This window comes from Trichomycterus rosablanca, chromosome 12, assembly GCF_030014385.1.
Source record: "Trichomycterus rosablanca isolate fTriRos1 chromosome 12, fTriRos1.hap1, whole genome shotgun sequence".
Lineage (NCBI taxonomy): Eukaryota > Metazoa > Chordata > Actinopteri > Siluriformes > Trichomycteridae > Trichomycterus > Trichomycterus rosablanca.
The window spans coordinates 35,070,476-35,089,452 of NC_085999.1; the positions used below are offsets into that span (position 1 = coordinate 35,070,476).

The 18,977-nt window shown below is 42.2% G+C and overlaps 1 protein-coding gene across 3 annotated transcripts in view; it reads right to left on the reverse strand.

Moving 5' to 3' along the window:
- Positions 1 to 18,977, reverse strand: part of cerkl (ceramide kinase-like) — a 79,810-nt gene that overhangs the window by 52,080 nt on the left and 8,753 nt on the right. For all 3 annotated transcript variants that reach the window (XM_063006129.1, XM_063006128.1, XM_063006127.1), the window contains exon 2: positions 9,647 to 9,883. In XM_063006129.1, coding sequence (XP_062862199.1) covers positions 9,647 to 9,883 — 237 coding nt within the window. The remainder of the gene's footprint in view (positions 1 to 9,646; positions 9,884 to 18,977) is intronic.

An 18,977-nucleotide genomic window follows, 5' to 3' on the forward strand; every position in this document is an offset into this window, starting at 1 on the left:
AATGAGCTCAAATCCCCACAGACATACTTCAAAGTCTTAAAAAGCCTTCTAAAAAAAAAAAAGGCTGTTGTTTAAGCTGAAAAGATCACTCAATCTTGAGGTCACTCAATTTTAATACCACTTTTTTAAACGGATGTCCAACAAGCTCATGGTCAGGTGTCCAAAAGCTCTGAATATATTCCACGTATTTCAATAAAGATTTTTGACGCCATATTTCTACATTTTGTGAGCCGAAAATAAAGCAACATGTGTTTGCGCCTCTGTTCTGTCTGAGCGAAGGTCGGTTCCACCTCTGGGGATGACAGCCGAGACTGAGAAATGAGTCAGGTGAACACACACACACACACACACACACACACACACACACACACACACACACACACACACAGCAGTTGGAGAAACTGATACGTACTGTTACCTACAGCGTGGTGATCCCCAGCATCTGTCCACCTAACACTGAAACACCAGAACAGAAGGCCTCACTGCTTCATCAAATTATTCTCTCAGTTTTTTTTCGTTCTCACAGACAAACTCACTCATTCACGTCAATGCAGAGTCTAATTAACTCGCCTAAATTAATTAGTCGTCCTACCACTCATCTCAACTAAACACATTCATTCACTTCTAATGAATTACACAAAAGTTATTTCTCTTACAGTCATCATTCATGTATTCATTCTCTTTAAATGCTTCTCCGGTCAGGGTCGTGTTGGGTCCAGAACCACTTGAAAATGCTGGGTGAAAGGAAAAAATACATCATGGACAAAAACAGAGGGGAAATCCTAACAAGACAGCACAACAAACACTCACATATTTCCATACTCACACCCAACGGCATAATAAGAGCTGCCAACCCACCTTCCAAACACACCATACTCCTAATAGATCTACAAAACCCACTCCCCCTTCCAGCTGCACCACTCTGTCATCCCAAAGAACATTACACAAACCTTATTAGTAAGTCCTTTATCCTGGTAATATTCACAGTGGATCCAGAGCTTATCCTAAAAACACTGCGTTCAACGACAAAATACACCCAGTACACCCAGTTCCAGTTTATCACTGAGTATCACAAACTCACTCACACTTAGAAACAATTTAGAGTAGCCAATCTACATACTGGCATGTGATTGGGAGGGTGGAAACTTAATACCCTGGCTGAAAACTACATGAACATATCATAGAGAACGGGTCATACTCTAAACACAATGCAACCAAAGATGCAGATCCAACCTGGGTTGTTGGAGCTGTGCAGCACCGGTACCACCTGCCCACCTGGGTACAAAAGTTGGAACCAAAGTTCCGAGCTTTTGGAGCTTAACTTGCGTGATAGATACTCTTTGGCTCTCGAAACACTTCAGTCTGATCTGACACCTACTAGCAGTCATCTAATTAGCGACCTTAATTAGAGTCCGACACAAATCGGAGTGTGAGTGCGACCGATCCATCCATCTGGATTACAAACCCGCAAGAAGTCTGAAAAAATACTGTGTAAAGACTGCGATTGCACTCGGGTCAACACACACGCCGCTGACACGGCAACCCGCCCGTCTCCACAGAGCTCAGAGAGAGAAAGTCACCATGGAGACGGCGGGTGACTTAATGGAAAAGCTGTTAATGTGTAACGTAATCCGGCCGGCCGTCTGACAGCGGCCGTTCTGCACGCTCTTTCAGCGGAGAAAACTTATGTTCCAAAGGACTTTTTTCAGAGACAAGAAACGGCCCCTCTATTATCTTGTTAAACAACTCGAAGCAATTATGCTCACCGCTTATGCTACGGGGCCCCGCATGCACCCACGCGCACCTCCACCGAGACAATGAAGAGCCGTTCCGGCAGCGTCTCGACCCTTAAGCTCTACCTCTACACCTCCAGTATTCTCCTCTCCCTCCCAGACAATAAAGCCTGACTTGATGCCAAAGTGTGACCACTCGCTCTGACACGAGCACCATGAGCACATTATGTGTCCAAAGGGGGCGTTCCCAGGTCCCGTATTGACCTGTGCTGCCTAATCTTTCAAAAGAGGGTTTAGGGGACAATCAGTCGGAGGCCATCGGACAGAGCCTTGGGCTGCCTCGCGTTTTGCCCCCTACTACAGGTGCTACTATTGTCTCTCTCCCTCTGTGGTGTTTCGTGGCCCGCTTCAAGGCCTCATGCTCAAGTCAGACCACATCGCACGGTTTGTCAGGCTGAGGTGATGAGGCCTTCGCCATCCACAGCCCACCTTGAATAAGGTTGAAATAAAACGTCAAAGAAGAGGGGGTTTTATTTTTCGGGAGGGGGGCGGTGGATCGGCACACCTTTTGTGTTTGGTGTCAGCTGGGACACACCCTCCATTGTGCGACATTATTAAGGGATCCCTGGGAAACACCGGGCCGGGAACCTTGGGACTGACTGAACAGGTGAGCATGCCTGTAATCCGCAGGAGGCGGCGACGATGATTCTAGCGCAGCCATAAAACAACATAGATAATCCTGCAGTCCAAAATAATAAGTGTGTGTGTGTGTGTGTGTATGAGTTGTTTATAAAGTACTGCACAAAGGCAATCAAAGAATCATTTCGAGCAGGCACTCATGTGTGGCGACATGTGGCACAAGAAACGCATTAGCACAGGTTGGCTAATGTAGGAACCTAATGTAGTGCGAGATGCCCGCATGCCACTGTTCCTTAGCACCTGGACACCAGAGGACAAAAAGGCACTGAGGATTGTGGGTAAAGATTAAACTTTAGTGAAAGAAAGTCTCACACTCCTGTACACCTGTTTGAAGCAAACTCTGGGCGGGAGTGAGGCTGCATTAATGGCTACAATAAATACATGAATGCAGAGTTGCTCTATGATAGACTGGCATCCAGTTCAGGGTGTGTTCCTGCATTCCGCCTAGTGTTTTCAACTAGAGCAGGACACTCTGTGAACCTGACCAGGTGAAGCATAGTAAAGAGTAAACAATCTATGTTAAATGTATAATAACATCAGAATTATGTAGTAGACGGTAAATAGGGTGATGCACTGCAGCATGAATCCTGAGGGCCTGGGTTCTAACCTCAATTGTGGATGATGTCTGACAAGAGTTTTGCATGTTCTCCGTGTGTCCATAAGGGTTTACTCAAGGTATTCTAGCTCTTACCTCCTTACCAAAACATTTAACAGGTGGATATTGTTCTAAATTACTCCTAGCTGTAAGTAAATATGTGAGTGAGTTTTCTTATCCAGGGTGTGTTCCTGCCCTGTGTACGGCATTTCCGGGTGGCACTAGACCCACCGTCACCCTGACCAAGAAAAAGTGATAAGTAAAAATAAATATAAATAATTCATATTTGTTTTTCTTTCGGCTGCTCCCGTATGTAGGAGTCACCACAGCAAATCGTTTCTTACACCGGATGCCTGGTTATTATTTATTCAAAAAACTTCAGGCATCTACGGGCAGAGCTTTGGCATCAGAATTAATTTTTATGTTCATTCGATTACATTATTTATTAAAATGTTTAAGGTTTGTCACCAAATCTTACCAAGATCAAAGTGTATTCTGAAAGCGGACAATTATATCATATACCAAACTGTGTGTGTGTGTGTGTGTGTGTGTGTGTGTCTGTGTACGGTATGACACTGGAAATATAAGGAGTGGGGTAAAAGGGCATTGTGGCAGGGTTGCAGAAAAACTGGAGCTGTTAAAATGGGTCACTTAACCCCCGCTGCAATACTTTAACCTCAGATTTTAGACTTACCTAATTTAGCATCTTTTTAGCATTCTCTCTGTAACAATAACTGAACCCATGAGCCCCTGTAGGCATGTTCCTTTAATTATGTTAATGAATTCATGTAGCGCATCAGAGGACATGCTTTCCAATTCACACAGCATAGAAACAGTGCAAATCACATGCAAAAGACGAGAAACCAGCACTGGTAAAGTCAATGGGCTAGACTGGCATCTGTTAAAAACACAACACAGTGCCACTGATTTTAATAAGAACCATGCGTGAACTGATCGTACGCATAGCGCTTGGAACGCACCCCATCGTTATCATGGTTCAGCCAATCAGACGCTGACGTTCAGTCACTCAGGCCAGGAAAGGAAATGAAGGAGAAGCTAAATGCAGCTTTCATCCAAAACTGTCCAATCCAGCATGTAACAGGTTACAATATAATCCTGAAACTGAACATGTGAATGTGATTTTAAACTCCAGTACATTTGTACATGAAGCATCATACTATTTATAAACGGAGGATTTAGAGTTAGTGTGCAGTGTTCAGCTTATAAACAGAACTGACAACGTCACTGAAAAAAGCACTGAGCAATGGGGTACGAGATTTGGGCTAATCCAATCTAATTCCTGATGAGCCAGGCACCTACATCACAGACAGTGTATTTGCTGTTGTAACCAGAATTGGAGGGATTAACCAGCACAGGATTAGTGCAGATTTAAGACCAGACCACGTGTAAAAATAAGCAAGTGTTATTAAATTAATTTGTGTTGTATATATTCCATACTGCTCCAGTATATTAGAATATACTCCATACTGCCCCAGTACTTATACTTCCTACTGCCCCAGTAAATACTCCATACTGCCCCAGTACATACACAGATCAGGCATAACATTATGACCACCTTCCTAATATTGTGTTGGTCCCCCTTTTGGTTGTCATAACAAACTGTGATGCTCTGTGTATTGTGACACCTTTCTATCAGAACCAGCATGAACTTCTTCGGCAATCTGAGCTACAGTAGCTTGTCTGTTGGATCGGACCACACGGACCAGCCTTCTTTCCCCACGTGCATCAATGAGCTTTGGCCGCCCATGACCCTGTCGCAGGTTTACCACTGTTCCTTCCTTGGACCACTTTTGATAGATACTGACCACTGTGGACCGGGAACACCCCACAAGAGCTGCAGTTTTGGAGATGCTCTGACCCAGTCGTCTAGCCATCACAATCTGACCCTCGTCAAACTCACTCAAATCCTCACGCTCGCCCATTTTTTCTGCCTTTAACATCAACTTTGAGGATAAAATTTTCACTTGCTGCCTCATACTGTATATCCCCCCCACTAACAGGTGCTGTGATGAAGAGATAATCAGTGTTATTCACTTCACCTGTCAGTGGTCATAATGTTATGCCTGGTCGGTGTATACTTCCTACTGCCCTAGTATATACTCCATACTGCCCAGTACACATACTACCTACTACCCTAGTATATACTCCATACTGCCCCAGTACATACTGTATACTTCCTACTGCCCCAGTATATAATCCATACTGCCCCAGTACATACTGTATACTTCCTACTGCCCTAGTGTATACTCCATACTGCCCCAGTACATATATTCCTACCATTCAAGTATATACTCCATACTGCCCCAGTACATATACTTCTTACTGCCCCAGTGTATACTCCATACTGCCCCAGTACATATACTTCCTACTACCCCAGTATATACTCCATATGTAGTATTATGCATGTTCTGCCTTTGCGAAACATATGTATACTAGTAATGTGCAACAACCGCAAGCCAACTCTCACCTAGGGGCAATTTAGGGCAGATAAACCAATGTTTTGGGAGGTTAAAGAAACCCTGAGTAGTTAAATTTTCATTCTGTATTTCTGTGAAATTGAAATTATGCTTTTCTTTTCTGATCTCTGCATCATTTTACACATTTAATTTACACAATTTATCCACTAAAATTAAAATAATATAAAAAAGTTTCTTTTATCTGCAGACATTCTAAATATTTTTTTGCACAAAATACCCAGGATTCAAATCTCACATCTCTGCCTGAAGAAGAAAAAAATCTTTTTCTATCTTTATTATACAGTAATAGTGTAATATTATACATGTGGCAAAATCCAAATTTAACAAATTTAAGAGAAGCGAGATGATGGCCAAGGCGTTTTGGAAGGACACCTGTCCGGTACTGGCCTGTTTTGGCAGCCGGTGCTGGTGTGAGGAGAACGGATAATTACAAACTGCAGGGAGGCCAGGGGAGCAACCTGTTCCTCCTCTGTCTTCCAACAGCCTCTCACAGCCAAACCACCTCCCTCCCTCCAATTCTCCTCAACGTACGACCAATATGCAACCATACAACGCAAGGCCTGATGTACAGACACACAGTGTTGTTGAGGGAAGAGGGCATGTAGTTTATGTGTCATTTTTAAATCACAATAGCCCTTAAATTACTGATCACTTAATAATAATAATAAAGTTTCAAGGGGTTTGTTGTTTGTTTGTTTGGTCCATGCACTCACAGGTCTCAAATTTGATGCCTACTCAGTGCAAATACTGAAAAAAGCAAGCAAGTACCTGGTTAGCTACAGCTGCAGTTAAAAGTTTTTATACACTTGAAAGAGGCAAGTTTGTCATTGATTCAGGTCATTTTGGAATTTCTACAAATTTATTTTATTGTGTGACTGAACGATTGGAGCACAGAAACAAAACGTCTATCAGGAGTTTTCTGAGGTTTTCCTATAAAATATGACAAAATATTTTAGGTCAAATTGACATTAGATGATTCTCAGATGACAATTCTGGTAAATATTTAATTTAACTCTGTGAAATGACTTCCTAATTCCTTATTAGTGTTTATAATTGATTCTATGTGCCCAAATAAATAGGAATAGTTTGACTGCACCCATTAGACCACAAGGATTTTAATGCAAAGTTTTAGAAAGCTCTGTACTAATCAAACAAACAGAATAGTAGATTCCCACAGGTCGGGACTACCTCTTGTATCCATTTCTAAACAACGTCAGGTCTAAGTGTGTAATGTTCCATGTTAAGAGTCGTGTTTTTCCGCATTGCCATTATAATCAGAGGCACTGACTATTTGTGTCTCGTTTTGATTGATGTGTGCCTTGTGAGCATTAATTCGCTTCGGTTGAAAGTCTTTCTATATATCACCACTTCTTCCTCTCATACTTGCCATGTCCTTTGCTGGCAAAACTAATTTTCTCTAACACCGCGATACCAGGCTGCTCGGTCCGGTTTTTGGCTAGGGTGCAATAACAGGACTTTTATTTCTGTTTGGGAATTCACTCCGTGTCCTAGCATTTTGGGCCTCACAAAGAAATAGCCCTGAAAGAGAGAACTGTACCAGAGGTGGGATGACATCCTGTTTCTGGAGTGGACCCTGTCTGTAAATCCACCATTTATGGGCAGCTCCAGTTAATCTGATGTCCAGTTCTGATGCCTGTGTGCCAACTGTAGGTGATGTGATGGTGAACAGGAGTTAGCATGGGCCCTTTGAGTGGTCTCTGACTGTGCAGCCCCCACACAGAAGGGTTTGATGCAATGTGTGTTCACCTCACCACCAGAATTAAAATGATCTGTAATCGAAGCCACATTAGATCTTCTGTTTGGTCAGTATCAGACGCCACGCAGTGAGTCTTGGCCGCCCAACAACCTGTGGCTTTGTTGCTCGATCCTTCTGGCCGACAATTGCTACCTGTCACCAAAACTTGCAGGTTTGGTGATACTTCATACCAGTCGTCTGGTCATAATGATTTGGTCCTTATCAAAGTCCCTCTGGTCTTTATGCTGATCAGATCTGCTGCATTGGAACTATAAGAAACTACAGTGAGCCCAACATTTAATAGATCCCTGACCCTCACATCAACCATTGTTATCAAATAGGCATAGCCATGCACGCTTTGGCAGAATGGTGTATACTGCCCATGACTATTATCACAGTATGTTCTATTATACAATTAATAATGGCTACATGTTTATACAATCAAGCAACACAGCCAGCAGAAGACATTCTGACATTTATGAGCTGCTATTTTGGGTAGCTTTGCTTACAATGTGTGTACCTGAGAAATCATTTACTTATGATAGACTGTCTGAAATTCATTAGCGAGTCGAGTAAACCATTCCTGACTATGTTCAACTGGCATCTGTAAACGTAATAAAGCAGAAAGCGTGGCCAATGTTTGCCATGTTAATGTTTGCACCATGCAAAGCGCTGCAATAAAAACTTCCAGATAAAGCATCTGTACCACGTCACATTTAGATACCTAATAATAAAAAGTGCTGATAGTTTGAGTTTGCTTTTCCACCGTGAGGGCGGTCAAGCTTTCACTCTGCCTGTAAATGGCTGCAACACATTTGCTGGCTGCAAAAAAGTTATATTAGGAGCAAGTTTACCACTGTGTTACATCACCTCTCCTCCAACAATCTTCTGCAACTGTTTGCAAACAGAAAACACCATTGGTTTTGGTTATTAAAGACAATTTTTAAAAGTTCCTATTTGATTTAACACTTGAGCTTCAAATTTACCTGAAATCTGGACTGCAGGCAGATCTGTCTAGCACCTGCACTCTTTTACTACAAAAGCTACGCTGTCGTATTACATTTTGAATGTGACTTGGCATTGTCGTGTTTAAAGAAGAGCTGTATTTTTGCACCAGGGACCATCAGGATTATTATTTTTCTCTTTAGGCCAGAGAGAACACTGTGTGAAGCATTCCTGAGCCCATTTCATTATCATTATAAATAGAGCTAGCACCGATCCAATACTCTGTATCTGTATCAGTCCGATATTGGCCCAAATCAATGGATCGGATATCGGAAGAAAAAAAACGTTCTGATACTGTTGCTTAATGTAAATAACACAATGTAAATAAGGCCATTGTTTGTGTGTAAAGCAAATAACACATGAAGATACGTTCCAACAGAGTGCCGTTTATTGCCAGCTCAAGCTTGATGACATCATTAACATGTGCCACTGATCTACAACTCATCTGCAACAGCCATTCAGAAATTAAAACACACTGATCTACTTAAACTTTTAGCATTTAAAAAACATCTAAAAACACTGTTTAAACACAACAAAAATCGCTTTATAAACAATAAATCGCTCAGCTGAGATAAAGAAAACCTATCTTATCTCTTGGAGATCTCTCACATCCTCAACGATTACTCCATTAGTGTTATGAAATAAAACAAACTACACCATTTCCCGTTTAGCCACAGATGTCCTTTTCAAAATCCAGCAGGGTTTTTTAATATGCGCGCTTTGGTATTTAATAATCTAAAAACGTGACAGAACTTTAATGGAAAATCTCAACTCTGAGTCAATTCTAATTGGTCCATCGCGTTTGATTGACATCCACATCTTCCAATTGTAGACACTTTATACGACACGTCGTAAAGTGAGATGTGAACAACAGCTCGATTGTAAGTGAAACCAAAAATGTTGCTAAATGTTCTGTGTGTAAAAGAAAATAAAAACAGCAGTTTTGCAGAAGTGTGATGTTGTAGGTTCTGTATTTATTCCTTTAGAATATTTGTTTAACAGTCTGAGCATTGTTATTTAGAGAGCTAGTTTAACCATGGTGCATTGAGATGTGTATTATTACTGCTTAGTTGTTTGAGAGGAGAAATGGCGTAATTGGTATTGGTATTGGTATCGGCAGATACTCAATTTGCAGTATCGGTATCGGACATAAAAAAGTGGTATCGAGCCAGCCCTAATTATAAAAGCATGTTGGCTTTTAATGCGGTGCAGTTTGAGGGATCAAAGGTCACAACGTTAAACACTGGCTTTCAGCTTCACAAGCCTTCTGACACACGTTGTGTATGAGATGTGTTTCTGTGACGTGATGCTTGGGAGGTTTTGGTTTGATCTGGGATGGGATAAAACCATATTTACTTACTGTTCAGGATTTCTTTGATGTGTTTGAACCAGATCTCACAGTGGTCCACGCTCATGTTATCCAGGTGGATTTCGTGATGTTTGAGTTTAGCTCCCTTGCCCTTACAGATGAACAGTGTGATGCCGAGCAGTGTGCCTCCAATCTGCTGACCAGCTGAACGTCGACGCTTCACTTTCACTGCAAAAACATCCTTCAGCTCCACAAAGTCCTCCTGCCAATTCTTCTGTGATGAATCCCCTGTTCAAACAAAACGCAGTCTTAAAGTTATTGACAACCTTGGAGGCAATAAATGATATGTCCAAAAACATGCAATCAGGTCAACTGGAGCTACTAAAAATTGCTCTAAATGAGTGTGCGTTAATGTGTGTGTGTGTGTGTGTGTGTGTGTGTGTGAGTGAGAGTGTGTGTGTGTGTGTGTGTGTGTGTGTGTGTGTGTGTGTGTGACTGTCTGCCCTGCCTTTCACCCAGTGAATCAAACCCACACATCACCACTTTATCCTGATCAGGGTCAAAGTGTGTCCGATTTCCACAGAATCCCAGGGTGCAATGCAGTAACACACCCTGGACACACCCAGGGCTCTGTGCAGGACACTGGACTTTATTTAAACCTAGCTTTTCCTCATGTCTTTATAGAACTTGCTTTGTACATGGGGCACATGACCAGTCATGACCAGAATAAAGCAATGGTAAAACACACAATGAATGAATGAATTAATTAATTCACTAATGTATAATAATCACACCATGGTCATCATTTTAGTGATAGTAAAATAGGTACGATGTGAATGGAATAAAAGCTAAAATGGCTAACTGGATCATCAAAATGCAGTATGCAATACAGTACCACACCCTGGACATGATGCCATTGTCATGCAGGAACAGGAAAGTACCCTGCCTAAATTGACAGAGCCATATAATTTCCTTTATATAATTGATTTATTAACCCAGTTAGTAATTTTGAGACTACCTACCTATCTATCCACCCATGTACTGTATCTATACCTATAGATCTATTTAATAGAAAAAGAGAGATTCTTTTGTGCCTTTCCATTTCTCTTTATTCTGCAGTTCTATGTTCTGTTTTTGTTTCTCTCTTCTATTTCTCTCTCTTGGCGTCTTCATTAGCGGCGTCGCACCCAGTGCTCTGTGTTTCAGAACATTAACTAGCCTCTCACATTACTGCACAGGACCCCCCGCCACCATCTGCTCCTCTCCAATCGTCCCCCTGCTCCACCGATCCCTGCATTTATTTAACTCTCTTCATCGTCCCTTCATCGGGGACAAAAACACCCGGAGTCAATTTCATTAGTGCGAATAACGGATAATCTCTCCCGACAGAGCTTTCCTCGAGCACAATCCGATCCCTGCTCTTTAACAGGAAGAGCGGGCTCCGAGGGAGGAGGAAAAGTTGGGTGATGTGGGTGGGGAGGACTAGAATGGGGCCGGGGCCAGGGCTGGTACGGTATGCCAGGTCCACGTCTAAATCAATCCCGGCACATCTGTCTGATGTGGAGCATAAACCGGATTAGTGTGAGACTTAGCCGCTTGATGCTAATTGCGTTGTAGCTCCTGCACATGTTCACTTTTTCGGATGATAGAGAGATTCCGTAAAAGAGATACTGATGGATAGATTGAGAAGGACTGGATGGCTCTGTCTGGGCACTCAGCTGGTCATGACTTTCATAATGAGCTCTAATTAGTGCCCTTGTTCAAATGAGGTAAATGAGATTTAGATGAGTCGTGGCTACACCGCGACTGAAATGAACTGATTTTGCAGATTAATAAATGTTACTAAATTACAAATGGTGGAGCCTTACTTCAATTTTATCAGACAAAATCACACCATCTAATGCTGTAACATTTGATTATTGGCTAACAGTTGCTAGGCATTTGTTAACTGTTAGGTACTTACGGGTTTGTGGACAAGCTTTGCTAATTTAATTTTAAAAAATGGTTTACACTGTGTCTGAAAATTGCAAATTCAAACATCTGCAATCTGAGCCACAGTAGCTCCTCTGTTGGTTCATCCCAGATGTCATGGCCTTCATGTCCTCTAGCAACAATGAGTCTTGGCCCCTTAACAACTCCTTCATCCATTAGGTTGTTGCAGCCAGAGTTTGATTTCAGTTTTATTAGATCACAACACTTGCTTCCAAAATGCTTCTGGTCTAGTTTTGCATACCTCAGGCAATGACCTTTGTGACAAGATTGCAGGTCAAGTTTCCTTCTGAAGGCTCTTAGATGTAGCTCATATTAGTAGCAGCATTATGGTTGTGATTTTTGCAGCATTATGGCAGAGTGGTTTAGTGCAGTTTTACTCCCAGGTGCTGGGCTGATAAAAAGCTTTTGGTTTGGTCTTTGTGTAGTTTTTTAACTTTATTTTCTAAATATTTTGGACAGAATAAATTTGGTATGTATCTACCAACAGTGTTTCGAGGAGGGACAAGTCAGGAAGCACTGACAGGCTGTGCAGCTTTGTGGCAACAGTGCAAAAGTCTCTTCCCTGTTTCAACATAACTGTGCTCCTGTGCACAAACCAAGGTCCTAAACCAAGGGCTAACTGGAATTTTTACTGTGAGCCAGACATTCTCATCCAACATCAGTGTCTGACCTTACAGATGCTCAATTGACTAAATGGTTCAATGGTGTGTAAAGACTTTTTAGAAAAATGTGGCTAAATTGATATTGCTACCCAAGGTTTTGGAACTAGAGGTTAAACCAGCTCATGGGCTGGAGTCTACATTTTGTGGCCATATATCTATTAGAAAAAACTAGTTACCTTATGGAAATAAATTCCACAAGAGTAAAGCTCTCTCCCTGCTGTGATTTTTCCTTATCCATTTTAGTCTTTCTATTTTTCTCATCCGCCCTTTTCTTTTAGGTGCTATTGGATCTTGCTTACCCAAACTATTTCTGCTCCTCCATTGTCTTGTAATCACATGAGTCACTTTGCGACTCCATTATTAGTTGTTTCTTTTTTTAAGAGTCTAAATGATGCAATGATGCAAGGGGGCAGTAAGCTGACCACAGGCAAAACAAATCCCCCGACGTGGCCCCTGCTGATCTAAGTGTGATTTTGATGTATGGGCTCAAAGTGTGCGCACACATTAAAAGTGGACTCATCAGTAAATAGTTTGTTAAGTAAAGCAAAAAGTCTTAAATAATACGTCAGAAAATTTGGGTGCTCAGCGTCTTTACAAAGTCCCAAACGCAACACTTTTCAGAGTCTGAAACTCAGGGGCCAACATCAACCAAGTTTCACATAATAGAATATGCTGAAGAAAATTAATCAGATTTTTACTTTCTACATAAGAATAAATTGCTAGAAAATAAAATGTAATGTGTGAGAAAACTAATAACAATAGTAATATCAATAATATTAATAATAATAATAGTAATTAGTGGGAGCGCACAGGTGGTACAACGGTTAATTACACTAGCCCATTATTACTAGGAAGTTCAAACTGTGCAAACTGTGCTATAAATTCATACCAAAATCACTGTTATAGCTGCACAACAGGCTTCAACTGTAAGCAATATTAATGTTTTGGAATAAGATGTCCATATATATTTAATATCATAATATCATGATTTTGTATTGAATGTCTCACAATCCCACAGAGTTTGCCCATCCCCGTCTGCATATCTGAAATGTCTGGAATCGTATGGCCGTAAGTGCTCTGTTCAAAACATTTGAGCATCTGAACCCCAGAGGTCACTGTCACCATCCAGAACATCTGGTAAGAATGACCAGGCTTTATGGAACAGCAAGAAAACATGTATTTAGGTTTGGAAACCCTGTCCTCTGTCATGCCTCTGGTATTAGGACTCAGATCTATGCTGATAATCCCACCAGAGCTAAAAGGGTCAAGATATAAGGGGGTGCAAAGGGTTTTAGGTGCTGGTGTCTGGAAGTGTGCTTTAGGGCGCACAAGTTCACTCCTGAGAGGCACCATATGCTCTGGGTCATCTTTCTGTAAGGGTTGTGAGGGGCAATCAATATGGAAGGTCTGCTAGTGCACCAGGTCGTATAACACGCCGCTGCCATGCTGAAGCCTGTCACCATGGATCCACCGTCTCCTGAGAGCTCGCTGCTACTATAACCCACCACATTGTGTCTTTTAGACTGTTACTACCTCGTTCATGAACACGGTTCAGAGTTCAAGGTTCAAGGTTCTAAGAATAATACAGTACAAAAGTGAGGACACAAACGTGTGAATATTTAATATCTCTTTCAAAACCATAAGCATTAATATTAGCATTAACATTGTTTAAGTTGGTTCCTTTTAAGGGTGGCACAGTGGGCCAGTGTTTAGTGTGGGCACCTTACAGCAGGGTCCTAAAGACAAGGAAATAAACCAATTTCTACGTCCTCTATGACCCCAGGACCATCTGAAATGTAAGAAGGCACAACCTTAACAGTTTACAGAGTTGGCCAAATTGGGCATTTGGGCGAAAGGATCTTAGTCAGAAAGGTAAGAAAGAGCCAAGCCACTGGCAAGATGGAAGTCAAACCTCGTTTGATACCAACACTTGTCCTATAAAACCCACAGTCTCTATTTTTATAGATAACATCAAGCAATAAAAAATGAAAGTGCAGTTCCCTTTATTCTACACTTCAAAGCATTCTCTGCATCTAATAAAACACAACTCGGGCAGTGGTAGTTCATTGGCTAAAGTACTGGACTTGTAATCAGAGGGTTGCTGGTTCAAGCCCCAACACAGTTTTTATTATTATTATAAAAAAATCATAAAATAATATAAAATTTAAATTCTACTTTAATTTTAATAGGCCAACTGGGCGTCTACACAGACATGATTGGCTATGTTTAGAGGGGATGAATGACCAAAGCCATGCCATGAATTGGCATCCGTTCCAGGATGAAGCAGTTAAAGAAAAATAAATGCAATATATAGCAGTGTTTGTAAAGGGTGCAGTTATTTTTTACACTACTGTAATACTGTAGCTAAAAGATGGTGGTGGCAAACTGAGCACCCTCACATAAACTACAGTGGCCCCGATATGGATCAGCATCCTGTCCGGGATGTGTTACTGCATTGAACCCAGTGATTTCAGGAAAACCGAGACCTTGACCAAGATAAAGCAGTGGTAAAACATAAAAATGACTCAAACAAATGAATCATTTAACAGAAGAACAGGTAAAAGACAGATGTGGTATATTAAAAAATATGAAAACACGTGTGTATTATGAACTACTGCAGTGCAGAATTGTATTGTAATATTGCTCTAATTTGGAAAACTTGAAAAATTTCCCCAAAACCCTACAATTTATCTCAAGATGATCAGAGTCGTTGTACCTTATTAAAAACAGCCCACAGGACCTTCTGTTTCAAATAGAACTGAAGTGCTCTTTTGTTTCGTGCCCGTCCCTGCTGCTGATGCCCACTGTGCACTTCGCTCACCAAACTAATACGGCCATTTGAAACACGTCCAAGCAGGCATGGAGGCAGTGCCAGGCCGGAGAGCCCCCTCGTCGCCTTCATGTGGAGCGGGGCCATGTGGTTCCCGCTATGCTGTCGAGGGTCTTATTTTCCACCTGTGCCTGTGGAGGCCTGCGGAACTGCAGCACACACACATGAGCACAGAGGCCAAAACCCAATATTTACATTTTTATATTGCTGTATTTTGGAGCCCCCGGGATGCAAACAGAGGAGACGACACCGTCTGTTTGTTCCCTGTGTGCGATTAGACCGTGACGCTGTCTGCTGCTAGGCGCAATGCTGAAGGGTCACAGCGTTTTGAACCCTCGACTGTGTTCAGGGCCGAAAACAAACAGAAAAACAGCTGATTGGCTTATGCTGCCATACGCTGAGAGACAAAAGCCTGTTTGACATGAAAATTTCTGACATGAGCTGGCAAGAACATGTATGTATATATGTATGTACAAATACTGTATATACAGTATGTGTACATACAGTGTATCACAAAAGTGAGTACACCCCTCACATTTCTGCAGATATTTAAGTATATCTTTTCATGGGACAACACTGACAAAATGACACTTTGACACAATGAAAAGTAGTCTGTGTGCAGCTTATATAACAGTGTAAATTTATTCTTCCCTCAAAATAACTCAACATACAGCCATTAATGTCTAAACCACCGGCAACAAAAGTGAGTACACCCCTAAGAGACTACACCCCTAAATGTCCAAATTGAGCACTGCTTGTCATTTTCCCTCCAAAATGTCATGTGATTTGTCAGTGTTTCTAGGTCTCAGGTGTGCATAGGGAGCAGGTGTGTTCAATTTAGTAGTACAGCTCTCACACTCTCTCATACTGGTCACTGAAAGTTCCAACATGGCACCTCATGGCAAAGAACTCTCTGAGGATCTTAAAAGACGAATTGTTGCGCTACATGAAGATGGCCAAGGCTACAAGAAGATTGCCAACACCCTGAAACTGAGCTGCAGCACAGTGGCCAAGATCATCCAGCGTTTTAAAAGAGCAGGGTCCACTCAGAACAGACCTCGCGTTGGTCGTCCAAAGAAGCTGAGTGCACGTGCTCAGCGTCACATCCAACTGCTGTCTTTGAAAGATAGGCGCAGGAGTGCTGTCAGCATTGCTGCAGAGATTGAAAAGGTGGGGGGTCAGCCTGTCAGTGCTCAGACCATACACCGCACACTACATCAAATTGGTCTGCATGGCTGTCACCCCAGAAGGAAGCCTCTTCTGAAGTCTCTACACAAGAAAGCCCGCAAACAGTTTGCTGAAGACATGTCAACAAAGGACATGGATTACTGGAACCATGTCCTATGGTCTGATTAGACCAAGATTAATTTGTTTGGTTCAGATGGTCTCAAGCATGTGTGGCGGCAATCAGGTGAGGAGTACAAAGATAAGTGTGTCATGCCTACAGTCAAGCATGGTGGTGGGAATGCCATGGTCTGGGGCTGCATGAGTGCAGCAGGTGTTGGGGAGTTACATTTCATTGAGGGACACATGAACTCCAATATGTACTGTGAAATACTGAAGCAGAGCATGATCCCCTCCCTCCGGAAACTGGGTCGCAGGGCAGTGTTCCAGCATGATAATGACCCCAAACACACCTCTAAGACGACCACTGCTTTATTGAAGAGGCTGAGGGTAAAGGTGATGGACTGGCCAAGCATGTCTCCAGACCTAAACCCAATAGAACATCTTTGGGGCATCCTCAAGCGGAAGGTGGAGGAGCGCAAAGTCTCGAATATCCGCCAGCTCCGTGATGTCGTCATGGAGGAGTGGAAAAGCATTCCAGTGGCAACCTGTGAAGCTCTGGTAAACTCCATGCCCAGGAGAGTTAAGGCAGTTCTGGGAAATAATGGTGGCCACACAAAATATTGACACTTCAGGAACTTTCACTAAGGGGTGTACTCACTTTTGTTGCCGGTGGTTTAGACATTAATGGCTGTATATTGAGTTATTTTGAGGGAAGAATAAATTTACACTGTTATATAAGCTGCACACAGACTACTTTTCATTGTGTCAAAGTGTCATTTTGTCAGTGTTGTCCCATGAAAAGATATACTTAAATATCTGCAGAAATGTGAGGGGTGTACTCACTTTTGTGATACACTGTATACCAATCAGCCATAACATTAAAACCACCTCCTTGTTTCTACACTCACTGTCCATTTGATCATATAGAAGCTCTTTGTAGTTCTACAATTACTGACTGTAGTGCATCTGTTTCTCTACATGCTTTGTTACCCCCCTTTCATGCTGTTCTTCAATGGTCAGGACTCTCCCAGGACCACCACAGAGCAGGTATTATTTAGGTGGTGGATCATTCTCAGCACTGCAGTGACACTGACATGGTGGTGGTGTGTTAGTGTGTGTTGTGCTGGTATGAGTGGATAAAACAAAGCAATGCTGATGGAGTTTTTAAACACCTCACTGTCACTGCTGGACTGAGTATAGTCCACCAAACAAAAATATCCAGGCAACAGCGCCCCGTGGGCAGCGTCCTGTGACCACTGATGAAGGTCTAGAAGATGACCGACTCAAACAGCAGCAATAGATGAACGATCGTCTCTGACTTTACATCTACAAGGTGAACCAACTAGGTACGAGTGTCTAATAGAGTGGACAGTGAGTGGACACCACCCCCTTAGACATAGCCAATCTTGTGTTTTGCTATATGTTACCCTGAAGACAATCACAGTAATAAGTACCTTTCTGTCTTCCTTTTCTTTTCTTTACAACATTTTCCTTTTTTCCCTCTCACTCAATTTTCTCCATCTGTTTCTCTCCCTCTTTACATGCCTCCTATGTATTTACTTTCTTTAACCCTCCCTCCCTCCCTTACTTCAAACTCTATGAAATAGGATCAGATAACCTCAGTGGTGCAATTAGCCCCAGAAATCTGTGGCCATTCCCATCAGTGCCAGTGAAGAGAGCAGCAGCCCAAAGCCTGACCGCAGTGGTCAACCAGAGTCCTCAGAGCAAGCAGAGATAAAAACAGGTCACTTTCCGAAATCTTAACCAACCCTAAAGTGTTTACAGTGAGGCTGGACATAAATAGAGCAGCGCTCCCTGTAGTAAAGTGTTCACTAAATGATGTTGCGGTGAGGGAAGGAGTGCTGGAAAGAGAAGCTTAACCTGTCAGGACTAATTCTATTACCAAAACGATAAAATAAAACAGTCAGCATGTAAACATACTCCTGACATAGGAACAAAACTGATTTTAAAACACCACAGACTGATAAAGGATTATGTTTACAAATGTAACCAGTAAAAATGTTAAGATAATAATCATGTTTATTTACATGCAGCCTAAAATGGATTAACAATGGTGATATCTTCAAAAGAACATTAATACGTGTGCCTTAACACAGAGGCCAACCTTTTTTTTAAATTTTTTTTTTTTTTAAGGCATTTTCTCCACTTTTTCCTCCTGATTTAGCACACTCAATTTTGTCTTCCGCTGCTGAGAGATGCCAGATTGCATCCGAGGAGAGCACGTCGCTGTACACGTGCACAGCCCTCCTCTTTTCGCCCATGCATTCTGCACGGGCATCTCTTCTGCCAATCAGGGTCCTTACCCAGCGTATGAAGACCCACCCACCCACACATAGTCCGGCCCCCACCCTGAAGATACGGTGGCCAATTAGTATCTGCTGCGGGCACTGACAATTATGCCTTCTAGATGGCGCCCAGCCGACCGGTGGCAAAACCGAGAAGTTCAGAAACTCTGTGCTGGTGTGCAAGCGGAATATCCCGCTGCGCCACCTGGGCGCCACACAGAGGCCAACCTTAATGTCATTTCTCTCCCCACAATATAATGTTGAACCAATGTTTTGATGATATGAAAAAAAATAATCTTCAGGGG